The 15,038-nt window shown below is 38.8% G+C and overlaps 1 protein-coding gene across 2 annotated transcripts in view; it reads right to left on the bottom strand.

Annotated features, from left to right (window-relative positions):
- The window catches only part of LOC144053068 (uncharacterized), a 49,803-nt gene extending 35,468 nt beyond the window's left edge, over positions 1-14,335 (bottom strand). The window contains exons 1-2 of one of the 2 annotated variants that reach the window (XM_077567090.1): positions 14,225-14,335; positions 9,233-9,296 (exon numbers count right to left, since the gene is read on the bottom strand). In XM_077567090.1, coding sequence (XP_077423216.1) covers positions 9,233-9,296; positions 14,225-14,295 — 135 coding nt within the window. In that variant the 5' untranslated portion in view covers positions 14,296-14,335. Of the gene's footprint in view, positions 1-9,232; positions 9,297-9,392; positions 9,685-14,224 lie in introns of those variants that run through there. The other variant, XM_077567092.1, reaches the window with a different exon arrangement.
- Positions 14,336-15,038: the final 703 nt, after the last annotated feature.

A 15,038-nucleotide genomic window follows, 5' to 3' on the forward strand; every position in this document is an offset into this window, starting at 1 on the left:
AGTTATTTAAAGTGGGAGTCAACCTTAAACTTTTATTGACAATAATATACGTGACCTCACTAGTCTAAACATGACATTCTGATGGATTAATATTACATTTATGGAATAAGTGTTCTGAAGCAAAATCCAGCCGTTTTTAATCCATTTTGCCACTTACTGTCAACTCGAGTTGACATCAATGTTGCTCAGGGCTCAGGCAGCAACCAATCAGAGCTCACCTGTTTTCTGAAGCTGAGCTCTGATTGGTTGTTGCCTGAGACCTGAGCAACATTGATGTCATCTTCAGTCGACAGCGAGTGGCAAAATGGCCGCCCCCTGAGATGGATAAAAACGGCTGGATTTCGCTGCTTAACTCATATTCCACTCATACAATATGAATTACTAGTGGGGCTGCATAAAACATAATGAAAATTATTTTTTTTGCACCCGTCTTACTGGTCAACCTCTGCAAAATGTTACACAGGTTTGCCTAATTTTTCATTACTTTAATGCTGGTCATTATTGTGTCTTGGAGGGCAAGTATTTTTTCTTAAGATGGCACTTGAACTACGACCTCTTTGAGGAATACCAAATGTTGTGTCCAGTCTATATTTAAAAAAAAATAATAATAATAACTGGCTGGTACACTATGCTGCTTTTATTAATGAACACTAATCGCTGGGAGTGAAGCAGCTCAACAAAGGGACAGACGCTGAAACCAAAGCAATTATGCAGCACAGGTCTGAGCCCTTACACAGCACTTAAAGCACTTTTTAAAAGGCCACCTGGGCACAATGTGCTCAACTTTTCGGGTGCCCTTTTTTTTTTTTTTTAACAGTCGCCAGGGCACGGACCCGATTGTTAAGAAGCAGGGAAAGTAATCCCTGGAGTGTGGCCACTAAACCTGCTCTGTCCCTGTAACCATGGCAGCAGACAGGTAGTGTCTGGGTCACGGGGCTGTCATGGCACTCGGACCCCCTTTGCTTCATTATGAAAAAAAAATAATAATAAAACGTAAAAGGCGTAAATACAAATTTGCAGGTGAATCTTGTTGAACACGTGCCAGCTGGGTTCCACATCGTGAACGGCGCCACTGGATATTCAGCACCCGAAAAAAACATCTGCAGCTGGTATACAGAGAGGCTGAGTGGCAGCCCACAAGCTCGTAAAAAGAACGTTTTCAAACGAGATTACACCTCATTTGATGTAATTGCTTTATTTAAATTTTTTTTTTTTTTTTAAATAGAGAATTATACTTTTTTAGATATATTTATTTTCTTACATCTGTTATATAGTCTAAAATACACGCAGTAATATTTCAAGGTTTTCAGCAGGATCACATGGAAGCAAATCCAAATGATTAGTAGTAGACTTTATCAGAGTCATAAAACACATTCTTTTAAAATCTGAAATATTTCACTTTGCTAGAACGCACTACTTTCCCTACTAAAGTACAGATTTACAGTTTGTTGGAAGCTTTTCTCCGACCCAACTGCCCAACAGTGTGTTTGTCTGTCTGCCCTTTCTGCAGCGAGCGCATGATCTCGCTTGGCCTTTCCTCCATTCGCCGACGCTCCCTCGCCCTCCAGTTGCTATGAGACACTGCAGCCGGAGCCAAGGCCTCCGCCATTCATTACGGCAGGAACAAAAGCCAAAGGCGGTGGACAAAGCAGGGCAGACCGACTCCAACCAGCTCCCACTTAACACGCACATCACACCTCCGAGTGCTCCGCTGACATACAAATGGCCAATTAAAGCTCGCGCTTCTCTCCTGCCTTCTTCTGCGTCTCCTTTCTCAAGACCAGCAGCACTCAACAGGTTAAAGTTTCAAATTCTTGAGGCGTCTTAGAGCAACAATAGGTGGAAATGTTAGCTTCAATAATTCCAAGTCAATGTGATGATGATATTCTGCAGTAAGGCAAAAAGAGTCTGTAAGTCCACAAAACCTACTATTAGCGTGCTACAATATTGCCGGACCATTGTTAATATGATTGTGCAAAGCTGCCGCAAGCTAAAATGAATGATCTAGTAACGTTTACAACCTTTTAAGTAGTGTTAAAGCAATGGGTTTTGCTGGTTAGCATGACCTCACGCTTTCTAACCTATTTGCAGTGTGTGTGTGTGTGTGCGTGTGTGTGTGTGTGTGTGTGTGTGCGTGTCTGGGATGTGGGCTCAAAAGTGCAGATGCGGGAATGATTTACAAAGTCTTTCTTAATTTCTCGGTGGATAATGGCATGAATCCATCAGGAAATAAATCGTATTTGGCAACCTGTGATTTCTTGCAGTCAATCAATCCACAAAGAAAAGCAATAAAAAAAGAAAACGTTAAGTCATGAAATATAATGATGGGCCACTTCACTGAATAGGTGCTGTCGACTCTCTCAAAATTAAGTAACTTCTGTTGCTTTTAATTCACTTGAGTGACAGGATTTAAATGAACAATAGTGAATTTTTAGCATGAACTATAGTCAAGTGGTATTTATGCTAATGGTGAAAAAATAATAATTAGGAATATGACTTTCAGAAAAATACACGGACTAACTTACTTATGGCTGTCCCATAGCCCGCGAAGGATGTGATTGAGGCAACTATGACCTTTAATGAACTATTATATAATTATATTTTTTTGCTTTTCTTTGCTGTTTGCAACCATATTGGCATTTCAAATGACAATCTGTTCTCAATTCGCTTACCTGGATAAATAAAGGTGAGATAAAAATTAAAATACTAATAAATAAATAAATAAATAATTACCTGTGAACTGTACCAATTTTTCAAAGGGGGTAATATGTTTGGTTGAGTATAGTCGTGATAAGGAGGATACACATACATAAAAATAAATAAAATTTAATTAAATTTCAATAATGTGTTTATCAAATATCCAACGAGATCAATCTACAAGACACTATTTAATAAATGTTATTTTACATTTATTTCCCTGGGGGCGCAAATGGCAAATGGCCCATATTTGGAGGAATGGCCCTCATAAAAAAATGTAATTATAAGACAAACGCTTTAATTTTCTCATTTTTAATTCTTCAATTTAATTGTCCCCAAAAAATCTAGGGGTGTTTTTTTTGGGGAAAAATGCACAATGTGGTGCTGATTCAGCTTGTTTGACATTGGATTAGGCAATGCTAATTATATTTTGGCTTAAATTGCACTTTTCATGATTTAAAATTTCCATTCTTCTAAATTAAACATCCGCAAACTTGCACTTGTTTCATGACACACTGAAAAGTCACATGTATTCCTATAAGCGAGAATGTGACATCTTTGCAAAGATGACCCCCAAAAATCCTAACCCGCCCATCTTTTGTAAAGACAGAGCAAAACCAAAGTCGCTGAGAAACTCCCGACAATCACGGTGCGAGGAACACAACAGCCAGGCAATCAGTCTTTGTAATTGCCACTCCGCCATGATTCAGGAGAGTTTGGCTGGATGAAATGAGTGTCGTGAGCGGCCAGCTGCCGACTGCAACAGTCCAACGCGGCCCAGTCCAAACCTCAACACAGGCCACGCCCCTCTACACTTTCTCTCTCTGTTTGCGTCTAGGGAAAGGACGGGAAAGAAAAAGGGTGGAGGGGGGGGCAGATGAATTAAAAGTGGGCAGGCTACAAAATTAAAACTCCCTCCCTCCATTTTGTCCTTGTCCACCCTTCTTTTCACTGCACTGCAGACTTTTTGTTCTACAATCTTTGTGACGGTTGAGAGCGCACACCTCACGCATTCTTTTATTCAAATGGCAAAAAAAAAGAAGAGTTAGCTAAATACCATTTTGTCTAAACTAAAAAAATGAGCAAAGAAAGTAGAGCAAATTATTTATAAAAACAAACACTTAATTCTATACCGTGATATATACCGTTACCGTGAAGTGATGCAGTTTATACCGCGATATGAATTTTGGGCCATATCACCCAACCCTACATAATAATACTATTGTTTAGGTTGGGAGGGAAAAAAATGACTTTAAAAATTGGTCGCGTGAAAATTTCTGCCTCAAAGCTCGGCCGGAACCATTATTCAATTATTCGATGGAATAATGAATACGCTATTCGATTTTAAAACTACTGGATGGTGACTCCCCTATCGTTCTTGGAAAATATAAGGTCCTAAAAAAAATGTGTTCGCAATGCAGGCCTACCAACAAGAATGTTCGTACTCTCAGATCCGAGCAGATGTGTGTATAATGTGTAGCCTAGTAGGCTGGACATTTCTCTGGCACAATGCGTTAATAGTCCGCTGATAGCATGGGATGGGTTCTAAGTCCTCTGTAAATTGGCCTATAAAAAACGTGATCGCGATTGGTTGACTTCTACCTTTATTGAACACCGATACGGAGTTTTAAAGACGACTTGTCAACTAGTTGACTATTTAGTTCAGAGGTGGGCATTGAGGGCCGAAGTCCTGCACTTTTTTGCATGTTTCCCTTCTCCAACACAGCTGATATATGATCAGCTCATCAGCAAGCTCTGCATAAGCCTGATAACGATCTTGTTGATTGGAATCAGCTTGGTGTTGGAAGTAAGAAACCTCCAAAACCTGCAGGACTCCGGCCCTCGAGGACCGAGATTGCCCACCTCTGATTTAGTTCAATCCCTAGTAGGTACTAAATTTGGGGTCTCGATTTTAATACAAAATACAACTCTGGAACATTCTAAAAAGTGTGTCCTTTCATCATCACCTAGCAAGGCTAACCTCTGCCGACCCTGAAGCAGGATGTGGACATTTGAAAGTCTAGTGGGGGCGGAATTGTTACGCCAACATGGCCCGCTTCTTTCGCTGGAATTCCCAGCTAAACAGGAAGCAGCGAGCAGCCGAGATCGGTTTGATTTGCTTTTTCAGGCCGGGCTGGACGCGCACAAGCGGCTCTCTGCCTCCCGTCATATAGGATCCCGAAGCGTTCTTGGCCAGCGGGACGTGAAGAACTGCAAGTTCAGCCAAAGCAGACAATAAAGCAGAATGGAGCAACATGCCAAATTGCTGGGGCAATTCAATCCAGAGGCTCATTTTTCCAAAATGATTCACACTGGAAGGGAGAGCGCTTTCCTTGTCCTGAGATGAACTCGGTGAGCTCTCAGTCAGCATTTCCAAGGAAGCGTTTGGGAGGGGTGGTGGTGGGGGGGTGGTGGTTTACACACGTGCATGCACGCATGGACGCAAACACACCCGCACTTCCCTTTCTGCAGATTCTTTGCTCAACTGTGGATTTCCATCATGTATGCAAAAGCCCTGAACATGCCATCAAAAACATGGCACAGTTTTAACAAGGCGTCTTCAAAGCGGTCGACGACGGTAAACATGGGCGCCGTGTAAGAAAAAAAAAAAGCCAAATAAGGGCACTGGAGTTGGGGGAGGAGAGTGGTGTGGGAGAGGTTGCCATATTACATGCTCTGCGCTGTACACCAGCACCACGACATGACTGTGGTGTGGGACAAAACGTGCAGGAGGGAGGCAAATCTATAATGCTTTTACTTTGACATCAAACAATAATCACCACACATTTTAACTCATTCACTGCCATTGACGGCTATAGACGTCAAAAATTCATTTGGGCTATTTCTAGTTAGTTTTATTTTTTTCCCACTTTTGTTAACAAGAGTATGAAAACCTAGATTTGTTGATTGTACATTTAGAACAGAAAATTTATGATTAATGGTGAGTTAAATGTTGAAGTCATTCGATTAATTACAATTAAAACTTTTAATTGCCTGACGCCCCTGATTTTTAATAATCTTTTTTTTTTTTTTTTTTTTTAAATGAAGGACTACAGAAATCAGTCACAGTTTTACATTAAAAAAAATGGCTCCAAATGATTACTTAATTATTATTATATATATAGATTAAAAAAAGATTTTTTAAAAATTAGGGGTGTCAGGCGATTAAAATGAATTCACTAGTTAACTCACAATTAATCGCAAATTTTATATCTGTTCTAAATGTATAATAATAGTTTTTTTTAGGTTTTCATCCTCTTGTTAAAAGTGGAAAAAAATGTTAAACTAATAGAAATAGTTCAAATGGATTTTTGACGTCTAAAGCCGTTAATGGCAGTGAATGAGTTAATAAGACTGTGACATCTACACGTTGAAAAATATTGTTGTTTCCCACCAGAGCACTTATAATGAATACTGCATGTGTATGGACCGCAGTTACTCTTGTTTGGCAATTCCTCCAAAAATTATTTAAGGTTTGAAATGTATTGATGGAAATCAGATAACTGCATTTCTCTTAAAAATCTTAATGCATAGCAATCTGAGCCAGTTTGTCTCTACAACAATCAAAGGATTCTTTTCAGAGCATTGTTGGGTTGCCTTACGAGGCTGGCGCAGTCCTAACCAAGCCTTGCGGTTATGACCTGATGAAACCTACTTGGATGAGGTGAAAGTCTTGTTAAGACTAACAGCGCCATCCAGTTGCGGGTGACTCAGTGTCACTCTCATCTTAAGTTTACTATCAAATGAAACATGAAGATATATATAAATATATAGAAATAAAACAGACAAAACAACTGCTTTAAGGAATCCAGAAGAAGTCAATTTAGCTTAATGCTAACGCACAATGCAAAATGTCATAGACAGGCCAACGAATAAAATCCATATCACAGTCATGTTGAAAACATTTTTGATCTTTGGCGAAAAATTGCTATCAGCTAAGTTTACGGAGTCAGCTGATCAACTAATTCATGAGCTTCTGTTCTGTATTCGCTGCCTTCAGGTGGCCGCCGAGGCCATATATCAATATCTATCGAATTAATTTATCCCCAAAAAAATCAGCGCTGAATTGTTTGTTTTTTTCGATCACAATTGTATACTCGTATTTGGACAAATAAAAACACATTACAAAAAAAGCAATTAGAAAATAACGATATTTTTTGAGAGACTGGAACGGTTTAATGGCATTTCCATTCATTTCAATGGGTAAAGTGTCTTGAGTCACAAGTGAGGTCACAGAACAAATCAAACTAGTACCTCAAGGCGACATTGCTTAGAATTTCATATGTACATGCGAATGAGAAAGAGCCGCCGCCGCCGAAACGCACAAGTCTAGTCAATGAACAAGACCAACAACCTCCTAATTTTATGCACACACACACACAGTCGTTTTATTGCTCGCCCAGTTTCCTCTCTTTGTATTATTACAGCTACAGCAGCCAGAGCAAACAGCTCCTTCCTTGACAATTCTGCTACTATGTTATTTGTGGTTCAATAATAAAAAAATATTAGAATACAGTATATATGTGGTGCCTTGAAAAAATATTGCTTCCCAACCAGAACACCGGAGGTCACAGTTTTCCCACTGCAGCGAGTTGGTTTATATGTGCAATGGTCAATCACCTGATGTGCAGCAGGGAGTTGCTCTCTTCTTTTTGTTCACAAATTTAGTCATGTTTTCAGCAGGCCTAAAGAATCCTGTATGGACTACATGTACATCTAGGCTGGCCTCAATTAAGTAGCAAACTTGAGCCTGATCATCCACATGAAATTTTGTTGCTGTGCATTAAACCTTGAATGAGATTAACTTTATGTTTGAGATCATTCTGGCTTGTATATTCGCTCAAAAGCTCCAGATGGCTTTGTAGCTCGTAAATTAAGCTAATTTAAGAGTTCAACATTTTGGAGGAAAACTGAAACAGCACATCTGCTGCTTCTTTTTTTTTAGCTGCATGAAAATTGTTTTTAACAAGACGGTACTTAAAAGAAGGCACAAACTTTTTAACAATTTGTCAAATCAATGATTTTTTTTTTTTTTAACTACTGTTCTGTCACCAATCATTACCTTTAATAAAAAAATAAATAAAAAGTGACTTTTTAGAGGCTTGTCGAATTAGCATTGATAGTGATTCACGGTGCAGAAAATACTACATCAAGGCTTCTTGTTCAATCTCCATTATGTCTATGCATCATTAAAGGGTGAGTGGTTTTCCTTAGCTTAGTTGCCCTCTTCACTGGTTAACTTTCTTTCTATATTTACTGAATAACAAAACGTTTTTAATAACCAAATTTTTTTGGACTAGTGATTAACCCCATTCACTGACACTCAAACACCATTAAGTCTATCAAGTGTCATCAAAATCAAAGGTAGTGGATTTCCTTTAATTTTTATTACACCAGTTGAGATCCTACTTTAAAACAAAACAGTTTAATTATAAATTAACTTTAACCAAAAATGTCATAGTTTTGTCAGCATGGACTCTTTTTGGCCCATCCTGCTATTTTATGGATAGCATGTTACAAGCAAAACAAATAAAACCTTTACCCTATGCTCAGGTAACAACCAATCACAGCTCCCCTGTTTTCTGGGTTTGGTCATGTGACATTTGCAAGGTGAGCCCTTGGCACTGTGATGTCATTTTTAGTCGACAACAAGTGGTAAAATGGCCCCCCAGAGATAGAATACCGTGTTTAGACTAGTGTGGGCACAGATTGCCAAGACAATTTTAAACATTCAATAAGTGCAAATGTTGTGCAAAGGGAATAAAACAGTCTCTAAGTGTTAATGTGACAGAAGCTTCACTGTATATTGATTGGAAAAGATGATTTTTTGGTTTTTTTTGTACATCATTTTGTTACAGCTGCAGCTATTGGTGGAGTTCAGTGATGATCTGATTAAATCAATAAATCTGGTTACTCACCAGTTACTCAGTACTTGAGTAGTTTTTTTTCACTCAGTATTTTTACTCATGAGAAGAAAACTTTTTTTTATGCTGTTTATGCTATTTATTCTTAAGTATCAGTACTCTCGTGTAAAATTTCAGACTACTTTGTCCACTTCCTTCTTTTGAGATACCAAAATATTAAAGCTGGTCAACATGAAAATGTGCTATTTTAAAATGTCAAGATGTGGATTCTTAGAATAACTATAAAGGAAGGATTTAGTTGCTAAATTTTCACCACAAATGTCACAAATTCGTCAATATGGACCATTTTTGCACCATGTTATGTCAAGTACTATTACAAACACACAAAATGTTTACTTTTGACAGCTGATAACTAATAACAAATATTGCATCATCGTAACAAAATATCAAAAGCCAGACAACGTGAAATAAGTAGGGCTTCTTAGGGAACTAGCATACATGTGCTAATTTAAAAACAATAAATAAATCATTTTGTTTCGTCCTGGACACCCACATTAATCACAAACGCTCATTTTAATCCCATCAACGACAACACAAGTCTGCCAAAGTGAAAGTCATGCCACAACTTTTAGTTTGAAAGTGTCGTTTTGGAAATCAAAGATGTCACTTACCGGAGCAGTGTGTGCTCTTGCCCAGAGCTCAACAGAAAGACGTCGCAGTTTACAGCCTCCGAGCCTGACAAAAATAAGGAAGAGCACAAAAAAAGTGTCTGCGTCATGTCGTCAAGCAAGAGGGGAGGGGAAAAAAAACAAAAAACCTGCGGAAACGTACGTGGTCATCATCGCAGCAGCATTTAAGCGAGGAAGGAGGAAGACTCATCAAATGAAAGCGTTTCATCTCTTTTATCCTCTTTTATCTCTTGTCCTCATTGCCCCCATCGGACATTTGAGACGCGCGCTTGTGCGTAAAACGGCACGTGTTTTAAATTATTATTATTATCATTATTGCACAACGCGTGCTGCGTACGGGAACGAAAACAAAACACTGGTGACAAAAGCAGAGATCTCACATGCGTTCCAGCCATCCATTCACCAGCCGTCTATTTTTGGTGTCGAAATTGCTGACGCTGCTTTGGTGACGTTGCAACGCAAGCCAAACATTAGGAGCACTTTAGGACAGCCAATGCATAACTTCTGCCATGAAAAGTAAGATAAGTAGCTATGATTCTGTTTGTATAGTAAGACTTTTTTTTTTTTTTTTGAAACAGGTGCCATGTTTCAGCGAGAATTTGTGCAAATGTGGTGGCTACTAATGTCCCATAAAAACTACACACATTAATAGCACGAACAGTTTTCAGATTTGACCATGTTGTCTTTGATCCATTTTGCCTTTGAAATAGCTGAAAGCCATCTTACCGGTTTTAGGTTTAAACATAAAAGCTGTTTTGTTTCTTTGGTCTTCTCAAGCTGGTGTGTGAAAAAAGCCTTCTTGAAAATGAGATGCATGTTTCATAGACCATATTGTTCGGTACACTTGTAATGACATCCAATAAAAGAAGTTGTGCCTTTTCAATGATGCTAAGTGTTAATACATCTGCGAGTGTCTATTAAGTTAACAAAATGTTTAATATTGTGATTGCACCACTGTGCTGTGTCATACTGAGAGGGGGGATTTTAATATTTGGACTACTTTATTCCCTTTAGGCAAGACAATTTGGCAACAGGGCCTGCAAATCACTTTTGGGATTGGAACAGAAAAACGAGAGCTCCTTTAAAAATGTGTTTTGCAGATCATGAATTCCTAAGTGCTTCCAAAGCGATGTGAATTATGACAATTCTTCATCCAGCTAAACAGCAGGACATCCATCCTTCATCTATTTGCAGACATTTTTGAACATGGATGTCTGTATTTCACATGTTTAGAAATTTTAATGGCATTTCAAAACTGTTCTCTTGCCTACCTTCCGCAAATTTTACCTTCACAAAAACAATAATGCTCAGTTTGGGAATTTATTTTTGTGTTTAAGTGTTTAATTTTGTGGTTGTAATTTTCAGTGGAGTACAAACAGAAGTCTCCGTTTTGTGTGTGTGTTTATCATCCATCCATCCACCCATCCATCATCTACCGCTTATCCGGGGTCGGGTCGCAGGGGCAGCAGCTTTAGCAGGGAAGCCCAGACTTCTCTCTCCCCAGCCGCTTCAGCCAGCTCCTCCGACGGGATCCCAAGGCGTTCCCAGGCCAGCCGAGAGACGTAGTCTCTCCAGCGTGTCCTGGGTCGTCCCCGGGGCCTCCCGCCGGTGGAACATGCCCGGAACACCTCTCCAGAGAGGCGTCCAGGAGGCATCTGAACCAGATGCCCGAGCCACCTCAACTGGTTCCTCTCAACGCGGAGGAGTAGCGGCTCGACACTGATTCCCTCCCGGATGACCGAGCTTCTCACCCATAGGGTGTGTTAATTATTTCTGGTTAAAAAATAATGTTTTTTATTTTTATTTAAGGTATTTGAAGTTAATATACAAACAATTGATTGGCTAATTTAGGGTAAAGGAAATATACAGTATATTGCTTCTTTTTTTTTTTTTTTCATCACAAAACCAGACAACTAACTCCAAGGAAATAATGTAGTTCAAAAATAGCCCAAAGTTATTATATAAATATAAATTACACTGAATGTATTATGCTTTGTGAATTAAAAATAAATAAATAAAAAAAATAATTAAATATAAAATTAAAATAATTAATAATAATAATAATGATTAAAATAAAAAATAATTGGATATACTAGAACTACAATCTCTGACACCTTAATTCTGATTAAATTTGAATCCTAACCCTTCAAAGGGAGAGACAAGTCACACTGGTTGCACGCAGTCGGTCATTGTCTTCGTTCGTGGCTGTCCTCTAGCTCCTGCCGACCCACTTGACTGTGTCCAACGAGCGAAAGCTTGCTGGTTTCCGACTCTAATCTCACCGCTATTTCGGCTCCTTTTTAAGAGCTGCTTCTTTATGCTCGGCTCCCTAAAAAGAGTCGGCTACTTTTTGGCTCCCAAGTAGCCCTTCAATTTTTGTTGTTGTTGTTGCTTCAATTAATTTATTACCAAATGTGTGAAATGAATTACTCATTTAGAAAAATTACAATATATCGTTTGAATAATTCACTTACTCACACATTCCTTAACATCAGATTGACTTAGTTGTCCTGTGGCTCAAATTACGGATGAACAGTACGCATAAGCGAGTGGTCCAAAACTTGTTGGAGGTACTGAACAGTTTCCTATACACATTCACCAAACCTAACTCTAGTTTTGCTAAAGCGAGTTGTGCAAATCATGCCGTTGAGACGCTGACTCCCATCACTCAACTCTATATTTGCATAACACATGTTAAATTAACCCTTGAATTTAGCTGATCTAGCATTGATTTCACCGAATTGCACACAATTCAACAAAAGAACGGTTTGTCAAATTTACAGTACATGCAACCTCCACATCAGTTTTCAAGAGGGAACAAAATTGGTTGGAATGCCGTTATGAGGCTGCACAAAAATGAAATACAGACATATTGAGTATTCAGCAATATCTCTGTCAAAGCAGAGTGGTGGGGTGAAAAAACGACAGATTGGCATCCTGCTGCTCATTTCAATAGAGAATAGTCATAATTCAAACATCTTGGCAAGAGATGGAGTATTTATTATCCGCGCAGCACATTTTTAAAGCTTCGCTGTTTTTCGCATCAGCCACGTTTTTGTCGGTGAAGATTTTTTTTTTTTCAGAATAGAAACATTGTTAATCTCAGTAGTCACGCAGCATGTGCCTCTACAGCGTCCAATTTAATCAATCTGCAATTTGTAACAGATGGAGAAAAAAAAAAAAGCTGAATTGCCTCAGGGATACTTTTTAACTCAAAATAACACCACTGCATTAAATGTCGCACCTGTTGCTTGCTCACATACTTTACAACACACAACTTTAATAATTATTATAATTGTTCTACCCGGCAACATATTTTCCTATGTATTTTAAGGCCTGTGCCGCCGCTATTAATATAAGCTTCCAAGCCGACTCCTATTTCAGCCCACAATATCTAAATTTGCTATTGCACTGACGGCCCGGCGGCATAAACAGCATAGCCTCGATGACCCGTGTGCCGCACGGGGACAAGGGTAATGAGATTAGCGTTGCGTGCGGGTCGACTGTCGCTTGTGACGCGTCCTCTCCAGATTGTGCGTGCACAGCTTCCAGGCTGCGCAGTTCATGTGACAAAACTGCCGCAGTAAGAGGAGCGAGGATTACTGCGAAAGGGGGTGAACGGGTTTGCTGAGCGGCGAGCTCAGGGCAAGATGAAGGCACCACATGCTCGGTCGGGCCAAAGGAAGTGATTTCAAATTTGATACTTTGATTTCACACTGTCGCTAGGAAGAACAATCTGGTGATAGATGCCATCTTTAAAGCAGTAGTAGCTCCCAGGCTCATCCTGCTGTTGTGAAGTGTCATTTGCTAAAACAAACACAAATTAACTCATTCGCTGCCATTGACGGCTATAGATGTCAAAAATGTATTAGAAGTATTTCTATTAGTTTAACTTTTTTTTTTTTTAAGTTTTTGTTGTTGTTGAGTATGAAAACCTAGGAAAAAAATGTACATTTAGAACAGATATCAAATTTAGATTAATCGTGAGTTAACTCGTGAAGTCATGCCATTAATTAGGAAAAATTTTAATCGCCTGGCGCCCCTCATTTTTTATAATCTTTCTTCTTTTTTTAAAAGTTATTTTAATTATTTTATTTGTATTTTTTAATAATCTTTTCTTTTTTTAAGAAAAGATTATTACAAAATCAGCGGCGTCAGGCACCTAATTTTTTTTTGTCATATATAATCGCATGACTTCACTAGTTAACTGACAATCACAAAGTTTATATCTGTTCTAAATGTACAATAACAAATTCTAGGTTTTCATATTCTTGTTAACAAAAGTGGGAAACAATTTTAAACTAATAGAAATAAGTCAATATAGTCAAGCAACAGTTACAGAAGTTGACAGAGCAACCGGGTGCACCAAAGTTTGCTAACTAGCACCACTGTGCATAAGGTGAACGGAAAAAAAGGTTTTTGAAATGCCAGAAACAAATATCGCAGAATAGTATTGTCAGCAATAGGGTTGGGCAATATATTGAAAAAATATCAATATTGCAATATTGGTATTGTATTCAAATTCAACTGTTTGCTCAGTCTAGAATCAATTGTAATTATTTTTAAAAGTATCTTTCGTATCTATCCTATCGGCGACACTGTCCCTGTACTTCATACTAGTTATTGCAAAACTGTACACCACTATTGATTGCTAGTGATCGAGCCACAAGTCTGGCTATTGATTATCAATCCAAAAATTAATTTTCCAGACTAAGGTGCAAAATGCCAAAAAGTCTGCGCCTTACAGTTGATTAAGGGTTGGTCGCCACAACAATTGCAGGACGCACCCTGAATGCACACAGCCTCCTCCTGTGCGAGATCTCGGCCCTCACACAATGACTTCTCTCATTGCGCCTGATCTCCAGTCCAGACACAACACACTTAGAAATGCAAAACCGTTCCGTGTTTAAATGAAGGATCGTGGCTTCTTGCTTGAAGCAGGCGCAGTTTGCCAAGTGAACGCTCAAGACTTACCTCTGAGCTGTTTTCCTTGAATGCTCCCTGACCCCAAGGCTAGTCTGGAAGTTCTTTGAACGGAAAGTCATGCTTATTTGTCAACAGAACGCTTTGACGACATTCTCCACACTTTCAGACAGCCTGTGAGTAACACAAAGAAAGTCTTCTAACTCCTGGGTGCACCCTTCTGTATGTGTGTGTGTGTGAAAGGTAAGTTAGGTCAGGGGTGCTCAAGTATTCAATTTTCTCACCCAGTGACCCCCATTTTGTCATGGTCCAATTCCCCCATAACAGCCTAAAAACTGGGACGTGGCTCTTTTGATAATTAACTATGAACGTCACTGTCACAAACACACACGTCAAACCTGCATCCATATAATCTTCCTCTGACTAATCACAAATCCATTTCAGAGGTTCTAGTGGGCTTTCCTAGCCTAGCACTATATTTTTTAAATTGATCATTGCATCAAATACTCCAGTCATCGACTAATATTTATTATTTTCATTTTATTTTTTTGTTCATCCACTAAGGTTTGACGTACTTGAGTGGATAAGTACTCATAATTTATTATCTTCTATACATAGGCCTATACTTTATTAGCCTATGCTAAACTGTTAGCAAACGCGATTAGCATTAGCGCGCTAGCGATTACCACTTCAGGTAAATAAACACTAACTACCATTTAAGTCACACATATATCATTATATCTACATTACACATACAGTATAATCGTGTCTTAAAAGTCACTTACAGACGGCGGTTCAACATTATTCCATTAGTAAACAAGGTTAGCTAGCTGTTAGCTACATGAGGTCAACAACTTCCTGTTCT

This window comes from Vanacampus margaritifer, chromosome 6 (assembly GCF_051991255.1).
Source record: "Vanacampus margaritifer isolate UIUO_Vmar chromosome 6, RoL_Vmar_1.0, whole genome shotgun sequence".
NCBI classification, from domain to species: Eukaryota; Metazoa; Chordata; class Actinopteri; order Syngnathiformes; family Syngnathidae; genus Vanacampus; species Vanacampus margaritifer.